General features: G+C 48.7%; 1 protein-coding gene and 1 pseudogene across 1 annotated transcript in view; both read right to left on the minus strand.

The window, feature by feature from the left end:
- ARK2C (arkadia (RNF111) C-terminal like ring finger ubiquitin ligase 2C) overlaps positions 1-12872 on the minus strand; it is a 114123-nt gene extending 101251 nt beyond the window's left edge. The window contains exon 1 of the mRNA XM_023543828.2: positions 12812-12872. Within this exon, the coding sequence (XP_023399596.2) occupies positions 12812-12872 (61 nt within the window). The remainder of the gene's footprint in view (positions 1-12811) is intronic.
- Positions 11411-12482, minus strand: LOC135232728 (uncharacterized; annotated as a pseudogene).
- Positions 12873-22301: the final 9429 nt, after the last annotated feature.

Genomic DNA, 22301 nt, shown 5'->3' on the forward strand with positions numbered 1-22301 from the left:
CTAGGGCCCTCCAACTGTCCCAGGCCAGAACAAACAGGGATGTGTGTTTTCAGGTGGAGGGTAGGCTAATGACCATCTTTTGTAAGCACTTCCCAGGGTTTTGTGTGCCCCTTGCTTTAGATGCTTCATAACTCTATTTTATCCTCATCTCCCTATGGCATTGATGTTATCTATTATCTCCATTTTTCCAGATGAAGAAACTGAGGGTCAGAGAAGTCCCAAGTCAGCCAGGTAGCAGGTGGTAAAGCCAGGAGTTGAACCCAAAATTTCCTGATGTTGAAGTCTGTGCATTCTACCCTCCCTGTCCTCAAGGAGCCCTAACAAGGACAGCCCCTGCCCTGCCTGGGACCAGCTCCAAAGTCAAGAGAGCCCTTAGGGCCAGCCTACCCCTGGGGCATCCCCACAGGAAGGCCTCCCTCACACCCCTGCTCATGAGGTTTTCTCTATCTCCTGAGCTCCCCACTCTGACTCTCACTCCCAGCCCTGGCCTTGGCACTCCAGACCAGGAGAGCAAGGGGAACATCGCCCTTTTCAAGCGCCCTCGCTTCTCCCCTCTGCCCAGTCACAGCCCACACTGTCTTCAAGCCTGCCCGCCAAGCATCCCTGACTACCCTGGCTGGAGCTGTGCGGCTTCTCAAGGGCCTTGAGTCAAGATCCAAGACCCCCACAGGCCCTTGGAGCGAAGAAACCTGCGCTCCCAGCCTACAGGGGCTTTCACAAGCTGGGCATGCGACCCCAGCACCTGGAAGGCTTGGGTTTCCAGTTCTGTGAAAAGGAGGGGTTGGGTGACCCAGAAGTGTTCCTCAAAACCTTCCCCAGAGATCTCCAACTTTTCGAGTAGTGTACAAGGACCTCAGCAGTCAGGGACGCAATGTCTCATTGAAGCTCTCTGTTTTCACTAAAAATTTCATGCAAATTTTTCAACTTGCTGCTTAAGAGTTCCCTGTTTAGAAAGCAATTAGTGGTTGCCAGGGGCTTGGAGGGGCTGGGAGTAACAGGGGTTGACTGCTTTATGGACACAAGGTGTTCTTCTGGGGTGACGAAAAGTTCTGCAACTCGATAGAAGTGATGGTTGCCCACCGAATGCATGAAATGCCACTAAATTATGCCCTTTAAAATGGTGAATGTTTTGTTATGTGAATTTTACCTCCATAAAAAGAAAAAGAAAAAAAAAAGAGTTCCTTGTTTAGTTTAATGCAATAAATCGCCTTTTTCCCCAATTTAAAGGTAAAAACGAAACCACACTGTTTATCCTGTGGCCAGGCATGGCCCTCTTTTGCCTGCAGACTGATGGTTCTGCTCTCAGTGGTGTACACACAGTAGAACCTGCGAGAGCTGGAACCCGTGTAAGGGGGAAACCTGTCAGAGACAGAAAACTCAAATATCTTTCACTAAAACGAGTGATAGAAAAGTGGTAAGACTGCACCCTGTCAAAGGCGGGAAACTTTTGAGACCCGTAAAAACAAGGCAGTCTAATGGCGTTCCAGCTCTCACAGGTTTCACTGTGTCTGGTCTCCCCTTGGACCTTGGTTCTCCAGATGGTGGGGCACCACCCCGCCACTGCCCACCCACGCACCAATGGGAAGCATGCACAGGACACTGTAGGTACCAGGTAAGGCTTAGTGAACATCCCAGCAAGGGACAAATGATACCTCCTGAGGAAAAGGGTGGGACAGTGATGCCAGAACCCAGCTCCAATATCTTCCTCCCACCTCCATTTCCTTCCTGCCCCTCCTGTCCCCCCACCTGTCCTGGGGGGAGTTTGCCCTTGTCCGGGGGCCCTTCAGGATGGGATGGGGATAGAGTGGAATACCAGTTTCCAGGTTGTATCTGGTCTCCTCCTCCACTTCCCTATCACGCTCCCACTGTAACTGCCCAGGTGGGTGAAGCTAAGGGCTGGGTGACTATTGCTCCTCTACCCAGATGGCCTCTTTCCTCTTGGTACCCTGTCACCCCATTCCTCCTGGGGTCAGGGAGGGTTGGATTCCTCAGGCTGAACCTTCCCTCCCTAGCCTTCTGACAGCACCCCCTTCCTGCACCCCAGACCCCCAGCCGTGTGGCAGCCACGGTCCCACCTCAGCCAAGGGGAGTCAGGCAGTAGCTGCCTCCCAGACCCAGCTTCCCTCCTGACCCAGCCCTGACTGGGCCTCTCTCCAGAGCCCTGAGCAACACAAGTCCCCCAAAAGTGAAGCCAAGCCTACCCACAGTGTGTCTAAGGACCTTCGGGGAGCGTTGACTTAACAGGGTGGAGGCTCGGCCCCAGCTTCCTCTCTGCTCTCCCTCCCTTGGCATAGAGTTGGGTACAAAGGTGCCCTGGGCCACAAGGTGACCACTAGAGCAAGGCAACCTTGAAGAAGGGAACAGGCCCCGTGGGCCCGTGGGCCCCTGACACTGCCTCAACTTCCTCAGGGTCAGACTTTTCAACTCCAGTCAGCAGGACCATGCCTCATAGGTGAAGTGGGTGGAAATGGGACAGGCCTAGAGGCCCTTCCCCTCAGTCCATTTGCCCCCTGCTGTGGAAGGATTGACTGCTGGGAACCCCTGCCCTAGAGGCTGAGGTCCCCTCTGGAAGAGCCATTTTTCCAGAAGAATGGCCTAAGGAGGGCATGTCTCTGGACTTAGGGGTAGAAGGGGGAACATTAACCCATTAGCCACCACAGAGTTTGTGAGCAGGAGGGAAGTCCTGGGGGCAGGCAACACAGAGGGGGCTCTAGAGCAATGGTGGGGGGTGGGGGTGAAGGGGGCCCTGGAAGTGGGGAGGAGAGCAGGAGCCAAGCAGGCTGAGTGTGGGGGAGGGGACTTGGAAACCGCCTCCGCCACCTTGCCTCCCACTGTCAGCCCCAGAGGGGGAGCAGCAGCTGTTCCAAAGCTTTCCGGCCTTCCTTGAGACAGGTGTTGGCTGCATTCTCACTTCCTCCCCGCCTAGGAGGCTCTTCCATCCCCTCTCCAGGCAGGCTGGTGCTGAGTCAGCAGCCACCACTTTCTCTCACTCGCTGAGTTGGCCAGGGGGAGTGGCTGAGACCTGCTACCTGGAGATCTGGAAATGGGCCACTGCATGGGTGGCTATCACCATCTCCTGGAGGGCCCAACTTAGGGGATGTTCAAAGGACAGGAAGCAAGAGTGTAGGAGAGAACTTTCTGCTGAGAGGTGGAACCTGAGCAGTAGCACCAGTGAGCAGTGCCCACCCTAGGCTTGGGGTCAGGAGGCCTGGGGTCTGGGCGCAGCTCTGGGCCTCACTGACTTACCACATGCCATGAGCCGCCCTCCCACAGGGCAAGGCCACGTGCCTACTGAGAGCTAAAGGGCGTGCGGCTGTTGTCCCGATGAAAAGCCAAAACGGCAATGGAGATGTAAGCTATCATCATCGGAAGGAAATCACAGTTTTTTAGAGCAGGAAGGGGCAATTAGGCCGATTATCTCCCTTGGCAGATGGGAACGCAAAGGCACGGAGCAGTCCGACTTGCCCACACATCACACACATGTTACTGAAAGCGGGACTTGCAGCCAGGTCTCAGGGCTCCAGGCCAGGACCCTGCACTGCACAGCATGGCCGGCCTAAGTGCGATCAACGTTCCTGATGCTGGGAGTTATTATGACTGTTGCCTTTAGCTGGTGTCTCGGTTTATTTCATAAGCATTGTTTCGCATGGCAAGTCCTGTAGAACAGAAACAATGGGTATACCATCCCCATTTGACAGACTGGGAAACTGAGGCCCAGGGAAGGTAACTGCCTCGATCACAATCACAGCGGAAATCTGTGGCAGAGCAAGGACCAGAACCCTGGTCTCGAAACAGTTTATCCAAATTTTATTCCTTTCCCAACTCCCCCGCCTTGGTATCTGACCACCCCCCCCCACACACACACACTTACTGATGGTGAAGGGGACCTATTGATGGTGGCAGAGAGGCTTGGCGGGAGGCTGTTAGACCCATTCTTCTAACCATCTCCCCCCTACATGGCTAAGCAGCAGCCCGGGGTGGTAGTGGGTATAGGCCAGCATGGAATGGCCCTGCAGCCAATGGCAGTGTAAGTCCATCAGAATCCATCAAACTGCAGGTCTAGCCACCATTCAAATGGAATATTACGCAGTCCTTAAAAGGGATGCTTGTGAAAACAATGGAGCAAAATGTGAACATGCTTGTGATACAATGTTACATTAAAAATGAAGGATGCAAAATTGTATGTATACTGTATACACATCGTATGCGTATTGTGTTTACAGCACTACAACAAAAAATCCATATGCCAACAACCATCCCAAAGGCATTTCACTAAAATGATCATGGACACCTAAGAGGTTTTTTTTTTTCTTTTGTAATTTTCTAAATGTTCCAAACTGTGATTCTATTACTTCCATGATATAGCGTAGATATTATTTGTGAAAGCATCAAGGTGATCTAGCTAAGAAACAACACAAGACGTGCCCACAAGTGGGAAGCCAAAGCCTCCGGAAAAGGCCACTGATTATTTCTGTGGAAATCAGAGCACAGGCTCCACCTCCCTGAGTCTCCCCAGGCCAGCCAGGCCTCCTCTGAGTGGAGTCTGAAGGTGAAGGACTCACCACCTGGGCTCTGTCGCTAGGCTCACTTCCTGACAGGGGGTTTCATGCACAGAGTCCACTGTGCACCTTCCCTGTCCCTCAGAGCCCCCTTCTGTGAGGCACAGGGTTCAGTGTTAGGGACTTAGACCCCCTCATAGCTTGGCAGACAAGAGTGGAAAGAGGTCCCTGGCCAATATGAATGAGGATCCCAGGCTTCCAGCTGGGTCCACCAGATATAGAGGGAAAGCTGGGATTCCTTTCTCATTCTTGTCTTAGACTTGACAGGGTTCCTAGTAGCACGTAGGTATGGGGGGCAGTGCAGGGAGCCAGGACGGAGTGCTCAGACACCTGGATCTAGTTCTGGCTCAAGAGGGCGGGCAAAGGTTTTCACCACTCTTGGCCTCAGTTTCCTGTCTGGTCCCCAATTACCTCCTCACAGGCTCTGCTTAGGAGGAAATGTGATCACAGAAGCGAAAGAGCTTAGAAATGGGAAACTGGGCTCTCTGTAGACAGGTCCCACCTTTCACCCTGGCCCTAGTCCCTAGTTACCACACCTCTGCCCTTTATCCCCCCTCTCTGGTATCCAGGGCAGGCCTCCTCCAGCCCCACCTTCTCCCATTGATAAGTATAAGGCCTTTTTGCAAATTTGCAGAGCAACAGTCCTGGCACTTGCCTGCCTTAGGGGTCTCTCTACTCATAAAGGGCACAACTGGATACAATTTGTTCAAACGGTGATGTCAGGCATGGTGTGGTCCAGCTCCCAGGGGACTGGTATTTTACAAGAGGTTTCAGCAGATGGCAAACTGCTTAACTAATGATACATGCAAATCACCAAATAAGGGGATTTCAGACCTTGAGATAGATTTTTATGAGAGGAGATTAGGTAAATATTAAGAATTTTTATTGGTAAAGTTAATGTCCCGCCTCAACCAGGAATCGATATTTAAAAGTACTAGAATCTCAACTCCAAGAACCTCAACTCCAAGGACATGGCTATGGTCTCCTCCCTTCTGCCACTTGCAGCAACTCAAATTCTGTATGTATACCTAAATCCTGTATTCAGATCTCCCCCCAACTCCTGTTCCCATCTTCCATTTGTCTTCATGGTCTCACACCCTCCCAGGGACCCAGAGGCCTCCCTGCCCTCAGCCCCCTCCCCACCGCCTCAGTATTGCTTATTCTCCTCATGGTAAGGCCTCGCATGCGAGCCTTCCTCTCAGCGTCTGGGCCTCCTTCACCCATAGAATGGCCTCCTCCTAGGCCTCAGCCCCTAGTCTTACCCTCTGTCATCAGCTACTAAGGTAAGTTGTTTAAACAGCACTCTCCCCAGAGAGCTCCCAATAGCTAAAGAATCAAGTCCAAACTCTACCGGGGCTTCCAAAGGCCTTCAGAAACTGGCTTGAAAATCTCTTCCAGCCTTTTCCCCCACATTCTCCAGAAACTGTGCTACATAACTCCTGGAGCTGTGCTCTGGGGACAGCCATCAAACACAGGACAGTGAACAAGGTGCCTCCAGTAGTTGTGCAAGGCAACAGGCCTGCACACACACACACACACACCCCTCCTCATAGCACTTCCAGTTCTTACCAAAACAGCAGAGCCACCGGCCTTGGCTGGAGTCTCACTCATTCCCCAGGTCCCACCTGAAGCTTCCATCCTCTTCCTCATCTCCTACATATACCACCCTTTGAAGCACACCTCAATCCCACCTCCTCAGAAAGGTTGTCTCTGACTTTATTTGACCTTTGGGTCAGTAAACTCCTGCCTCTGTGAAGGGGAGGAACAGCCATCTAGCATGTTCTAGGCACCTACTTTGTGGCAAAGAGTTTGGACACATTCTATTAGGCAGGTGTTATGATGGTCATTGTTCTGATGATACTCAGAGTGGTGGCCTAAGTTCACCCCTCCAGGTCAAGACGAGGCTAGGACTCAAACCCTGGACTGCTCCAAGCTCTGTCTGCATTACCAGTCAGGACTCTGTGCCATCCATTTGGATGCTTTGGCACCAAATATCATGCGTAGACAGCATCTGTCTTCCTGAGCATTTCTCTCCCAGCCCCAGCATGAGCCCCAGGAAGGGAGACACCCAGTTTGACATTTCTCTTGTATCCCCCTTAACACAATGCTTGGCCCCAAGTTGGTAATCCATTAACACTCATTAACTAATTGAACAAAAAAGTGAGTGAGTGAATGAATGAATGGCTGAATAAATGAAAATACAGGCATTATGAGTGTTCCACCTGTAGGGTTCTATGTGTTTGCTTTTAATTCTCAAATTGCCCTGAAAGTCAGTGTTTCCAAGGTAATCCCCTACCCCTCAATTCTCTTGGAAATATATTGGTTCATCTATGGCTAAACCAGACAAGAAACTAATAAGTATTAATTAGCATTCAAATTATATGAAGCCAGGAATTGGCCAAAGGAAGCTATTTAGATCCATAGAGAAACCAAAGCATAAGTGACTTGCACATTTACCTGACAATGGTCAGTAGGATTGAGAAAACCACAGCCACACCCTCAGTCAGGGTCAAGGGTCTGCTGACCTGGCCCACACCCCAGGAAAGGGGTTCCGCACACTACGTTGGATGCAGCACTGAGCTGTTGGTTCCTTCACCTACAAAACCATTACATTTGCCAATGCAACACTGCACTGTGCTTATGTAAAGATGGGAGCATGGAAAACGGTGGGCAGGCAATGAGCAAAATGCAAAAGAAGAGAGGTTGCCCAGACTCTCACCTTGCCATATTAGGGTATCAAGACCCTTGGTGGCCTTTTCCTCTAACCTTGGATGGTTAAAATTATGTGCTGGTTTGTGGAAAACTATTACTTGAGAAAACTCATTAATTAAGTAGGCGTTATCTGGTGCTGGTTTTGAGAAAGTTCTCTCCATCAAAAACAAGACCTGTCAATAAAAGCTGTGTTCCATCTTATTTCAAAGCCTGTGGCATACGATCTACTTAACAGATGGCTTTCCCAAAATCCTGGAGTCAAAGTTATTAAAACAGATATGCATCAGATGGTTTAGAGGGTAAATATAAAGTACATTGGCTTTGTGGCTATTGGGAAAAGTCAGGGGGAAAAAGTCTCCTTGACATGTATGTGTTTAGTTCTAAAAACCTGGGTTAAAATATAGCACACATATGATAAATTGCTAAACATGACTTCCCATTAGCCCAACAGCTTTCTATATTTTAGGTTACTAAACCATCCTCCAAACATATTGATCAAACAATTCTGACATGCTTAACACTAATTTGGAAAAATAAAATCTTGGTGTTGGTTAATGGTGAGCTAACGAGCCTCTGCTCTTTACAACAAAATGAAGAAGGTCCACCTGATTTGGGGCCCTTCTATTATTGTTGAGGTTGTATTGGGGGTTGTTTATTTTACTTTTTCAAACTAGAAACAAATTAAAAGTTGTTTCATGGAAACCAAGAAGAAGGAGGAGAAAGAGAAGGAGAAGAAAAAGAAACAAATGAAACCCTTGAAGGACTAGCCTTGTAGACATGTGTTTACTCTCATGCAAACTACAGTCCGAGCCTCCACTGGGAACATCCGTGTGTGTCCATGTGTCACAGTAAATCAGCTCAGCTTTCCCACCCTGGCTGGGGAGAGCGGGAGAACAAAGGGCCAGTGCAGAGAGGGCAGTCATGGGGGGAGAAGACAGCCACATGAAGCCACAAAGAAGGCAAGGACGCACTGCAGTCAGGCGGGGGTGCACCTCCTCGGGGGAAGGAACATGGGCAGAGGCAAGCCCAGGAGACAGCCCAGAAGAGCAAGGAGCAGGCACGACAGCCAAAGTAGGAGGGGCTCCAAAATGATGACCCTTTGAAGGAACCTTGAATTTCTTTAATCAACTGATCTCCTCAGTGTCTCAAACGCCTCATTTAGCAAGGCTTGTTCTGGGCTGAAATTGAATAGGTGTAATTGATAAATGCTTGAATTTGGGTTCTACTCGGGGGAAAAACTACCTCTCCACTGGCTTCTCAACAGTATATTACAAGAAAATGGCACTTTTGAAGGGCTCTTTCTTCACTTCAATTTGGGAGTGCGTCCTGACTACCCACCCCCTGCCCTGTCCCCCTCTCCCCTATGCACATTGTCTCCCCTAAGACAATAGAAGAGATCTGGCTTTCTTTCTCTTAAGAGAGGCCTTAAGGCCACAGATGAAGCAGCTGTCAGTGAACTAGACTATAATCTGCTTCAACTGGCTCAGGGCAGGCAGAGCGCAGGCCTTCACTCCTACAGGGGCAGGTCCTGCTGCAGACCCTGAAGTGAGATGTGAGGGTGGTCTGAGTTTATGTTTCAAACATATCCAAGATCTCAATCTAATGACCTTGCAGGTCCCAAGAATTTAAATACGCACATAGATGAAGGTCCCTTAAAATCCCAGATCATGGCTTCAACATGTATGTAACATGCCACCTCCAGCTTGATTTAAAAGGACAGGAAATCAATGAGACAGGAAAAGGAAAAATTAAAACACAACTAAAAATGGGTTGTTCAGGCGAGTCTCAAATGCTATGAGGCTGCTAGTTAAGAACAGTACCCCCTTCTCTCCACCTAAGTGTCACCTTCCCCTTTCACAACACCAGGAACCAAGTGTCCATGTGACGTGGAAATCAGGATGAAATGGGGAGGCTGTCGGGTACACAGGTGGCCAAAAATAGGGGTTCTCTCTATGCAGTTGAGCTATTTCAGTGTGACAGGTCAAACTGCCCCCCTCCCCTCGCCCCAGATATCTACTGTAAAAAGATATGGACTAGATGAGAATCAAGTCACCATATCTGTACCACAAAAAAAGAAAAGAAAAAAAAAAAGGAAGAAAGAAAAGGCATTCACTCGAATCTTACAATGGGAGGTGGGGGTGGTGGGTGGGTGAGGGTGGGGATAGAAAAGCAAGGGGAAAAAATCTAAACAGCAGGATACGACAATAAATGGGAAAACAGCAAGAGAAAAAGCACACTAGGTTAATATAGGAAAACTAGTTCTTTATTGAGAGATTGTATATTAGTATTAGTGGATTCTGTGTGTAACAATGTCGTCATGCACACGATACAAAAAAAAAGGCTGGGCCCACCATGCTTCGGAAGGGCAACAGAACAAAAGCAGCGTACAATGAGCAGATGGCCCGGGCTACACGACCACAGTACACTTCAGCAGGGTAACGTCTCTAACCGAGCGCTGTACATTGTCAACTGGGGGATGTAAAAAAATACAGATCATGCTTTAGTTTTAGTACAAGAAAAGGTGAAAAAGATACACAACCAAAAGGATATTTGATACAGAAAAATTACCCACAAAATAAGAACAGGAAGTAATTCAGCACAGCAGAACACGCTATCCCTGTTTAATGGAAAACCATTTTGCGGGGGAATCCTTTTTTCTTCTCTCTCTCTCTCTTTTTTTTTTTTTTTTTCTTTCTTTCTTTTCAGATTGCCAAATGGCAGTCTGGGGAGGCTACTTGGGGCTTTATTTTGGAAGGGCCCTCAAAGTAGGGGCCTTATTCTTCCATTATTACTACTGTTTTGTTTCCATTTTCAAGCAGGTCTGGCTGGCGAGGCAGCAGAAGGGAGCCGGCTGTTAAAGGGTCAGCTCTGAGGGCCAGGGCGGATGTCCAAAGATGCTCTCAACATTGGACAATTAAACAATTAAGACGCCATGGCAGTGGCTCCCCCTTCAGCCAAGGACCTCTGTGCACCAAATCGTTAGAGGCTGTGGAATAGCCGCAACTGTCATTTTGTCCAAAATTTTCTTTTTAATAGATAGACTTAATATTTTTTGCCTCCAACTAAATGTCATCTCCTCCGTTATGCCTGGGTGCTGCTGGGAGCTGATGGTCACCGAGATAACGGGAAGTGGGGTGCGGCAGCCTCCAACCCAAAGCAAAAGGAATCCACTTAACAGGGATTTACAGTGCAATGTACTCGGCTAAACAAGATGAAGATACAAAAATGGTTATTTCTCTACATCTATTCTGAAATGGCCTACATCCCACACTACTACAATGGAAACTAAAAAGAACAGATTTAAGCTGGCAGACTATCTAATAGTTTTACAAAAAGATTGTGGTTTAGGACCTTGTTGGGTTAAGCATTAGTATCCTCTATCAAAAGGTCATGAATTCTTGTCACATTGTGCTAAACTGGACCCAAAGACCAACTCACCCCTCAGCCCTTGAATTTCCTGTGGGCGTGTTTGCCATGAAAGTAAAACTTTGAAGGGCAGAATGTTTCTGTTGTAATTTTTTTTGCTGGGGGGGGAGTGGTATTAAAAATAAAATTTAAAAGCAGCTGAGCAATTTGAATTTCAAAACATGCAATCGGCATCCTGCAATGGTATTTAGAGATCGGCGGTATTAATGAGGATGGTAATGATTTAATCAGGATAATTATCCTTTCAGGCTCAACATCCTTCTTAATCATTTTTGAATTTCTGCCTAGTATAATGCTCCACACCCGCTTTAAGAGGAAATGCCAAATAATAAGAGATAATTGCATATTGGGGGAGGGGGTTGGCATTTCAGGGGAGGTCTCAGGCAAGCCCCCCCATTCCTGTTCCTCACCCAGCTCCCCAGCCCCCCACGGCTAGGCTGGCCTGAGATAGGGGATACTGCCGCTTAAATAGCAATGCCTTCCTCAGATGGAGACAGGAAATGGTTAAGAGGGGTGTCACAATACAGCTAAATGCGGAGGCAGAAGGGTCACAGCGCACACAGCAGCGAGTTGACCATTCACTGAGCTACACAATGAAGAAAAAAAAAAAAGATTTGATAAATGCAGAATGTCATCAGTCTATCATCACACAAAAAACTGTGGTTCAAACAGGCCTAAGGGGGTCAACCATGCCTTTTAGGTTCTAGGGAGAGGCGTGGGGCTGGGGACAGCTGGGCTGGAAGACAGAGGGCCGGGCTTCCCTTTTCTTGCCCAATGGGGCCCCTGGGGTGCACTAAAGCGCTGGCCCTGTGACCCCACCCCCCACTCTGACTTGGTGGAGGAGCCCTCCTCTGCAAAGGGAAGACATCATTCCGTGTGTGCAGGGAGGGGGTGGGGGAGGAGGGCCTTAGCCAGCAGGGATTTAAGCAGACATGGAGTGGGAGAGGATAGAAGAAACATTTCCAAGAAGAGAAATGTGAGTCCAGAGGCAGAATACAAAAAGGAAAAAAAAAAAATCTAAATGCATCTTGGATTTGCTTGGGAAGGTGGGGATTTTTGATTAAAAGAAAATGGAAGAAATGTGGAGGGGGTGTAGGAGAAGAGGAAATCAAGCTATTGTGGTAGCAGAATGTAGGGGAGAGGGGATGTGGGGAAAGGGGACCGTGCAAACACACCCCATGAAACACAGCTAAAAACAAAGCTTGGTGCCCGCCGGCCTGCTGCTTTGTCAACGCAGGCCAGGGCAAAGGCTTGGCAGGGGTACATTTCCACCCCAGCCTCACACACAGCGCAGCACCTAAGGGCCAGACACCCCCGCTCCAGCCGGGCCCCGGGGGTGCACAGCAGTGCACGTCTGACTCTCCGAGGCGCGCGCACACACTGGCACACATGCTGCACACTCATACACACACTCACACACACAAGCATCTTGAGCCCATATATGCAACTGTCGTACAAAGACAATTGCTGAGGGGCAGGTGTGGGGGTGCAGGGCCATAGCACAACGGTGATACACATACAGGGTTAAAGGGGAGAAAAGGATGGGACAGGAAATCGTGCAAGTGCCCAAGAGGGGGTAGGGGCTGAGGCTCGGGATGGGTAGATACCCAGATCCCAGCTAACCAGCCATCGGTACCAATGACCAAAAAATGAAGAAATATAAACACAAAGAATACAAAACACACATACACCTCAAAAAAAGGCAACCCACAGAAAACCGAGCATGCTTACACACACACACACACACACACACACACGCACACGGACGCACGCACACACAGTCATGTATCTCTCTCCTTTCGATCATACGGGGCTAGGTATTGGGGGAAGGGGCTGTGATTTGGGGGAACTACGTCCGCCGCAAAGAATAAAAAATGGGGTCGGGGAGGGAGGGACCCATTTGCCAAACCCTAACTTCACTGCAAAAGCTTCCCACGAGGGCGGCCACCCCCACACTCGGGGTCCTCCCGAAAGGGGGTGGGGAGAAGCCACCTCTCGCTCTGCGTCCCCGCGGGTGTGCCCCAAGTACCCCGCCGCCCGCGGCGCCCGCCCCCACCCCGGTGCCTGCGGCGATCCCCGCTCGGAAGCAGACCCCGAAAGGAAAAAAGCGATACCTCTGTTTCGCACAGAGCCAAACACTGGAAGCACAAGATAGCCGACGTGGACCAGGACCATCCTGGCTCCTCGCGCGGCGGCGGCGGCGGCGGCGGCTGCGCGCGGGCCCTTTGTGGCGCGGCTCCGGGGCGCGGGCGCGGGCGGCGGCGGGGCTGCGGGAGCCGCCGGGGCGGGAGGCGGAGCGCGGGGCGCGGGAGGCGGCGGGGCGGCGGCTGGCGGGGAGACAGATGGCCCATGGAAAGGCTCCCTTCCCGGCCCCTCTCGACATTCAAAGGCGCTGGGGCCGCAGCTGCCGCCACACAAAGGCGCGCGCAGCCAATGAGAGCGGAGCGCAGCGCGGCGCGGCCTCGCCGGAACCGCGGGGGACAGCGGGGACCGCGGGCGCGCGGGTGGCGGGGGGGAGGGCGGGCGGGAGTGACGGTCGGGAGGGAGCGGGTGGCCAATCGCAGCGGCCCGCGTCCGGGCAGGGGGTGGGTCAGCCCTTCGGGGGCGCGTTGAGCCTGGCGCTGGTCCCTGGCCGTACGCGGGCCGGAGCGCGCGCGCTTGTGGCGCCCCTGCACACAGACCTGGGTGGCGTGCACACGGAACATGCATATACCGAGAGGGACGTGCACCCAGACATGTGGAGACGCGTTCGTGCATGCATACAGGCGAGCACGAGCGCACGAAATGCACACGACCCGGACAGCCCTGCACGCAGCGCACGGGTCACTTGGGGACGTGCGCTGGGACGCTGGCGCACGTTCAGAGCATGACTGCGGGCACAAGTGAAGCTGGAAAGCGAGGAAACAGCCGCAAACAGAACCCAATCACAGTCACACAGACATGCCACACTGAAAGCCTTGCGAAGGCAGGACATGTGCCAAGAACACATACCCAAAGACACAGAGACTGAACACCCGATGCAGATGCAGGTAAGGGGTGCACTCAGATGGCCGCGTCCGGATCTTGCCAAGCACAAATCTCGGCAATAATCATTTGCCGAATTGAAAACCGCTGACCCACGGAGGTATCTGCACACATTCCATACAAATAAAGACACACTTGCCCAGAAAATCCTGGGCCACTCGGCTCATCTGCCTTTCTCTGACACAGTCACGCCCAGCCTTGTGCACAGACACGCCCACTTCCACAGCGCGCAGGCAGAGTAGTGGCTTCAGTGTTGCAGGCTTCTCCAGGTTAACACGTGGAAGCACACCGCGGTGTCAGTGTGTCCTGTGGCTGAGTATAGACAAGGTAGAAGCAAAGTGCCTCCACCCCGTAGCCCTGTTGTGGGGGTGGGGGTGGCAAAAACCACCTTTATTCACACCCAGCTGACCTCTATGAAAACTCCCAACCCAGCGATGAGACTGGGTTCACACCTGCCCCAAGGCCAGAGAATGCTTAGGGGCCCATCCACAGGCAGAAAGACGGAGGACACTTCCTCCATTGGGACTTTTCTTCAGAATCCATTGGCTCCTTTGTTTAACGAGTCTGGTAAAAAGTAGACAGTAAAATCACAGTATGCAGAGCTGGAAGGGATCTAATTCAGCCCAACCTGCCCCCCATTTTAGAGCTAAGAAAAAGGACAAGCCCTAGTGGTGTAGTGGGTAAGAGCTCAGCTGCTAACCAAAAGATTAGCAGCTCAAATCCATCAGCTGCTGCTTGGAAACCCTTTGGGCAGTTCTATTCTGTTGTGTAGGGTCCATATGAGTCGGAACTGACTTGATGGCACCTAACAACAACATTCATTTAATACATACCATGCTTGAGTTAGGAGTCCCTGCATGGTGCAAATGGTTAACATGCCTGGCTCTAACCAAAAGGTTGGCGGTTCAGGTCCATCCACAGGCACCTCAGAAGAAAGGCCTGGCATTCTACTTCCAAAAGATTAAACCAAAAAAAACCCCACTGCTGTCGAGTTGATTCCCACTCATAACGACCCTAATAGGACAGAGTAGAACTGCCCCATAGAGTTTCCAAGGAGCGCCTGGCAGATTCGAACTGCCTACCTTTTGGTTAGCAGCCATAGCACTTAACCACTACGCCATCTTTTGGGTTTCCTCCAAAAGATTAGCCATTGAAAACCCTGCAGAGCACAGTTCTACTCTGACATGCATGAGGTTGCCATGAGTCAAAATCAACTCCATGGCAACTGGTTTGGTTTTGAGGGGCTTGGTGCTTGCGTCAGGGCATAGGGAGGTGTTATGGATTAAATTGTGTTCCCCAAAAATGTGTCAACTTGGCTAGTCCATGATTCCCAGTGTTGTGTGATTATCTACCATTTTGTCATCTGATGTAATTTTCCTATGTGTTGTAAATTCTGCCTCTACGATGTTAATGAGGTGGGATTAGCAGCAGTTATGTTGATAAAGCTGGACTCAATCTACAAGATTAGGCTGTGTCTTAAATCAATCTCTTTTGAGAGAGAAGCAAGCAGAGAGACATGGGGAGCTCATACCACCAAGAAAGTAGTGCCAGAAAAAGAGCATGTCCTTTGGACCCGGGGTCCATGGGCTGAGAAGCTCCTAGCCCAGGGGAAGATTCATGATAAAGATCTTCCTCCAGAGCCAACAGAGAAAGAAAGTTTTCCCTGGAGCTGATGCCCTGAATTTGGACTGTTAGCCACCTAGTCTGAGACAGAATAAATTTCCCTTCATTAAAGCCATCCACTTGTGCTGTTTCTGTTACAGCAGCACCAGGTAACTAAGACAGGAGATGATCCAGGTCTTCCTAAGACCCAACCTCTTCAAGTCCAAAGGGGGCCTTCAGAGACAGTCAATCACCACATAGCCTGCTAGGCGCAGGGATGGATGTCAGCATAGGGTGCTGGGGGGAGAGGGGCACTTAGGAGGGACACCTAACCCAGTAGATAGGGGTGGGGGGACAGTTGGGGCTAACTTCCAGGAAGAGTGACTTCTAAGCCAAGACTTGAAGAATGAAGCGTGGAAAAATTGAGGTAAGGCAAAGCAGAGGGCAAGCTAACGGTTTTGCCAACAGAGGAAGAACCATAGCCTGACTTTGCCAGGACAGGTACCATATTCCCAGTGGCAATGGTGGGATAGGATGCCAGTGCAATCCTTCTCTCTCTCACTTGCTCACCCATGCGCGCGCACACACGCACAGCGGTATCCATCTGGCTCTTGTTCTCCTCTTCTCCTGGAATACCTCTGGCCACCCCTGAGTTCAGGGGCAAGTCGGAGACAGCCTGTGAGAAACCTACCAACAGTCCCAAACCTCACTCTACACGATTATTCCAACACACTTCTGCCACCAGCTCTTTCCTTTCTTAATTAACTGTCAAATAAACATAATGCCACCATTAATTTAAAAAAAAAAACTGGAAAAAAGAAAAGACCTTAATAAACACTTAACTACTAGGATTTTTTCCCGTTCTATTTCAGGCTTTTGTCCATATGCATGGATATATCGGTGTCGTCATCATAATCTACATATAAATCTTATCCGGCTTTTTAAAGTTATCAATATTGCATGGGAAACATTTTCCTGTCCTTCTTTATAGTCTTCGTAATTATAATTTCAAATGTTTTCGTAGTATTCCAACAAGTGAATGTAGTGTGAAATTACTTAATTATATCCTTATTCTTGGGCACTTCATTTGCTCCCAGTTTTTCATAATTGCAGACCACACAATAAACTTCTGTAAGCTTAGAATAAACCTCTAGGAATGGCCTTCCTAAATCAAGAAAAATGGAAAACCTTATGACTATTCCCACATATTGCTTTATAAAAAAATCAAATTCATTGCCAACGCTACCAGCAGTGTATGCTGTGCTGGTTCCCCTGCAACTGTGTTAGCTCAGGTGGGCTTTCTTTTTTTTCATCTGCTCTATACCCATCTGGGGCCCTTGTAGTACAGTGGTTAAGGGCTTGGCTGCTAATCATAAAGGTCAGCAGTTCGAATCCACCAGCTGCTCCTTGGAAACCCTGTGGGGCAGTTCTAATCTGCCCTATAGGGCCGCTATGAGTCGGAATCGACTCAACGACAGTGGCATTTTATTTTTCTTTAATACCAATCTGACCTTCACAGCAGAGTGGTTAGGATACAAACTCCAAAATCAGATTGCCTGGCTTCATATTCTGGCTCTGCCACTTACTAGCTTGGGCAAGTTATTTAACTTCTCTAGGGCTCAGTTTCAACATCAGTGAAATGGGAATGACTATAGTAACCTTCCTCATAGTATTAATGTAAGGACCAAATAAATAAATGCTTATAAAGTGCGTAGATTGGTGCCTGGCCACTTAGCTCCTAGCTCCTTCCCCTTGTTCATCTCTCTCTGACCACCTCCTCCTGTTCTCCTGATGCTATTTCTAAGGAGGCTGATCCTAATCCAAAATAGGAAAACATCACCCTATAAGGTAGAGATAGCACCCTCAGCTTTGATTCCTGACCCAAAATTTAACGTCTCACTCTGTTTTGGCTCCATTGTGACGACCTGAGAAAAGGTGCTATAAATCCTCATGTTTCTGGGACCCAGAAGCATCTGTTTAGAGAATAGCTCCTTTGGAATCCAATGTCAAGGCTAGGTTAGGACCACCGTTGCCCTTCAATCAACAAATGAAAACAAACCTGCCACATTAGTCATGTGTTGTTGTTAGGTGCCGTCCAGCTGGTTCCGACTCATAGCAACCCTATGCACAACCGAATGAAACACTGCCCGGTCCTGCGCCATCCTTACAATCATTGTTATGCTTGAGCTCATTGTTGCAGCCACTGTGTCAATCCACCTCATTGTTGGAGCCCTGGTGGCGTAGCGGTTAAGAGCTATGGCTGCTAACCAAAAGGTCAGCAGTTCAAATCCACCAGCCGTTCCTTGGAAACCCGATAGGGTAGTTTTACTCTATCCTATAGGGTCACTATGAGTCAAAACCAACTCAGTGGCACCTAACAACAATAACAGTTAGAAGATCTTGTGGAAAATATATATATATATATCAGTCATGTAGATATAGAAAATTCCCAAGACCAGTGGCAAAATTCTTGCTCTTTCCCAGGTGGTGTTGGCATCAGGTAGACACAGCTATCAAGATTTTTGCAAAACAGCTGTGCTTCAGTCAATGCCCCTACTGTGCGTGACTGGTGTCACAACAGGCCTGTGCTCAACATGGCAGGGGTTTAGATGCAGCCTGCGGGAAGAGGCAGGGCCCAGGCCCTGATAGTCTATCGGGAAATCAAACCATAAACACCAGAAAATACAAGAGTTCTCCTGGCAGGGCTGTCCACAGCCACGGAGGATGGTGGACGCTTAAACTGTCCAGGCAGCTGCAAGTCAGACAGAAGTCTCAGGGGGCTGGAGTACTCAAGAAAGACTTCAGGATGGAGCAGGGCAGGAGAGAACCCTGAAAGGTGGGTACGTGCTGAACAGGCTGAGAAGATGGGAGACGTACTGAGTCAAAGAAGCAAGATCTGAAGCAAGGCCCCTAATTAAAAGCAGAAGGAGTTGCCCAGAGGAGAAGAAAAAGCAGCAGAAGTGGCAGCAGCTTGGGCTGAGTGAGGCTGTAGGGGGACTTCAGTGTCCTTGCACTGAATTGGGAACTTGGCACAGGGGATGGCCAAAAGCAGTGAGGACTGGACCAGTTACTCATTTATTCAATTCCCAGTCACTAAGAGCCCGTGTGCCACCTCAGATGAATAAAGATGAGTAAAGCCACCTCAGCCCTCGAGCAGGTACAGGCCAACAGGAAATGAAGCAGGTCCCTTTCTTCCTTGTAATCAAGAAGTTATCTAAGTACCTGGCTACCCAGCTTAAAGAGTGAATATCCCAGGCTGCCTGGCAGTGAGGTGGGTCCCTGTGAATAAGTTCTGGCCAAAAAGATGGAAGAAGAGATGTTGTGAGGAAGCTTTCTTATAACATAGAGCTGGTTTGGGTGTGCTAGGAGCAGCGGTGGTACAATGGTTAAGCACCCAGCTGCTAACCAAAAGGTCAGGGGTTTGAACCTACCCATCAGGTCCACTGGAGAAAAAACCCGGCAATCTGCTCCCATAAAGATTACAGCCTAGAAAAGCCTATGGAAGCAGTTCTACTCTGTCCTACAGGGTTGCTATGAATCGGAATCAACTCCACAACACACAGGAAATCAATTCATTTAAAAACAAACAAACTGGTAAATAGAAAGAAACAAGCATTTATCTTGCCTTTCCTAAAGAACTCCATTTCAGGCTAAGGAAATATTTGGTGAGGGTATGTCTCTTTATAGCAGCATTGGCTAATAAATAAAGAAGAAAAGATATAATGAGTATATCACCTTAATGAAGTAATGGCTCTAGGCAATGATCATCAATGGTTGCTGATATCACCAAAAGGGGCAACCAGATGTGATAAGCCTCCTGATGGAAGAATACACCACCACTTATGAAGTAGTCTTTCCAGAAAATAGAATCTGAATCTGATCAAACCTTGAGATCTAATTACCAATTTATAGGACACACAGGAAACCGAGAAACACATTAAAAGGTATCATTGGGATGCAATGAGCAAAATCCAGATTGTGGAAATTCTACAGGACAAACCAACCATTTTTTTCAAAAACTGAATTGTAAGGGGGGAAAAAAGAGACAGGAAGGGAACCTATAGAGACATAAGGGATACATCAAACAAAAGTAAAGTTTAAATTTTTGTGAAACATGATTGCAACAAATAGCTATAAAAAGAAATAATTGGGGCAATCCAAAAGCTAACTGGATATTCAGGATACTGGGGACTGCTCCTTTAGGTGGGATAAAGCTATTGTGGTTACATTTACACAAAAGAATCCTTGTATTTACAGATAATATTAAATGGTGCCCAGAAGATTCTTACTTCTCCCAGGGTCAGGGGTAAGTGAGTAGGGGTATAGATGAAACTAGAATAACGTTGAGTTGATAATTGCTCATACTGGATGACAGATACATAAGGGTTCATTGTATTATTCTCTCTACTTTTGTGTATATTTGAAAGTTTTCAAAATTAAAAGTAAAATGAAAACCATAAACCGAAATTGTCCCCTGAAGCCATCTTTAAACTAAACAACTATTTATCTAAGTTAGTAAAGAATGTTTGCCAGGACCATTACACTCTCTTAAAGAATTATCTATATGAGATCAAATTGTCAACAGTAACTCTACAACGCTGATGAACATTTCGGGGGCAGTGAGTCTAAGTCGATGGTGGCAAAGCAATGCGGGTAGAGATAGCAAGAACAGTGACACAATGTGAAGACCGTAACCAGTGCTATTGAACTGTACATGGAGAAACTGATGAATGGGTGTATGTCCTGCAGTGTATTATTTTCACTAAAATCAACATTTTTTTTTTTAAGGGGAAAAAAATAAAAGTAAAGAAGGGCAGCCAGCGTACACCCTTGCTCTCTGAGGGCACACAAAAGGGCATTTCCTCTGGGTAGACAAGTAAGAGAAGGGTGCTCTTCCTCATATTCAACACAGCCCTAGGCCCAGGGCAGGGAGTCTCTGCTCTGCTCCCTGAAGCCCTCAGGAACAGACCCCAGCTCCCACGGCTGCTATGGGCAGTGTGCCCGCTTCAAAACTTCCTGCTGTTACTTTGCCTCTCTGTGTTCCCAGCCAAAACTAACCCTGACTGAAGGTAGAAAGTGATTTGTACATAAGAGAGAAAAAAAAAAATTTGAGAGGCACTGAAAATACTGCAGGGCTTCTGACGAGGAAAGAGCATGTCTAGTTAAGGAACCTGGGTGGCGCAAGTGGTTTGCGATCGGCCGCTAACAGAGAGACTGGTGATTCAAACTCATCTAGTAGTGCCGAGAAAGAAAAGTCCTGACGATCAGCTTCTGTAGAGATTCCCCCAAAAAAATCCGTTGCCATCAAGTCGATTCTGACTCACGGTGACCCTGTAGGTCTGAGTAGAACTGCTCCATAGAGTTTCCAAGGAGCTGCTTGTGGATTCGAACTGCCGACCTTTTGATTAGCAGCCGTAGAGATTACAGCCTTGAAAATCCCATGGAACAGTTCTCTGTAACAACAGCCAGGTGTATGGCTTAGCTGTTGTTACAAAAACACATTACATAATAAATAATTATAAAATCTCTGTGGCACACAACAGTAAGCATTCATTCGCACAGCTCTGCAGGTTGGAGGAGGGACTGGCTCCACTAGCCAGCTCCCCCTTCGCTTGAGGCTTCTGTGGCAGGTCTGTTTCTCACTACAGGTGTGTGGGTTGCTGGTGACTCCACTTCCCAGGTCTCTCATCCGCCTTGGAGCAGCCAGCCAGAGCCGGCATTGGTGAGTGCAAAGCCCCTGAAGGCACACCAGAGGTGGTAATAGCTTAAGCAGAGGCCCAGGAAGCCAAGGCCCAGGGTGAGTTAAGTAAACAGTGGTTTTGTTGAGTGAGACTAGAGTGAGTGCGTGTGTGCACGTACATGCAAAAGCCTAGTTTTAAGATTGGGAGTCCATTTGGTAGGTAGTAAGGAGCACTGGAGAGTTCTGAGAGAGGAGTGAGCTGATCAGAAGCGTAATTGACTATCCACGTGCAGAACGAATGGGTCAGGAGAGGAGTAGGTAGATTCCAAACCCATTGCTGTGGAGTCATTCCGACTGATGGCGACCCTCTAGGACAGAGTAGAACTGCCCCACAGGGTTTCCAAGGAGTGGCTGGTGGATTCGAACTGCTGACCTATTGGTTAGCAGGTGAGTTCTTAACCACTGCGCCACCAGGGCTCCAGGTAGATTCCAGGGGCTGAGAAATCCGGGATAAATAATGGGGTGGGGCTAAAAGTCCATCTTAGGAATGGCACACTGTTCCTGAGTGCAGGGGACTTGGGGGGGGGGGGTGGGTGAGACAGAGGACACACCTGACATTTGTAACCAGGCAAATGATGGCTCTGCAGGCGTGCCTCTCCTTATGAAGTTATCCGATTCCAAAGGTGGTTCCCAAGTCCATTTGTTCCTAAACGCAAGCAACACCATTCAAAGGAATCTCACGGACTCATGTCTAAAAATGTTAGCTTTACTCTCATTCACTTGGCAATAATCTGCTTCTGACTTTTACTAACTTTTCTATATTTTCTCTCATTTTGCTCCTGTTGGATAGGAGGTAGTTAAATATATTTAAAGAAAAAACAGTTGCCGTTGAGTCAATTCTGACTCATGGTGAACGCATGAGTGGAACTGTGCTCCATAGGATTCTCGATGGCTGATTTTTTAGAAGTAGATCATCTGGGATTTCTTCCAACGCACCTCTGGGTGAACTCGAACCTCCAGCCTTTCTGTTAGCAGCTGAGCATTGCTCAGGGACTCCAAATTTATTAATAAATCACCTCAAATGCAAGGATTGTTGTAACAAACATGCCTCGGATTGAGGAGGTCTGCAGTGCTACCGCAGAGAATGCCAGCAGCTCCCGTTATGTGTTCTCCCCTTCTTCCTGGGTAATGCAACCTCTGACTTTAGCTGGACATAGGGCCAACTGGAATAAAGACCACATTTCCCAGATCCCCTTGCAGCCAGATATGGCTGTGTGACTAAGTTCTGACAAATGGGA

The sequence above is a fragment of the Loxodonta africana genome, chromosome 11 (genome assembly GCF_030014295.1).
Source record: "Loxodonta africana isolate mLoxAfr1 chromosome 11, mLoxAfr1.hap2, whole genome shotgun sequence".
NCBI lineage: Eukaryota > Metazoa > Chordata > Mammalia > Proboscidea > Elephantidae > Loxodonta > Loxodonta africana.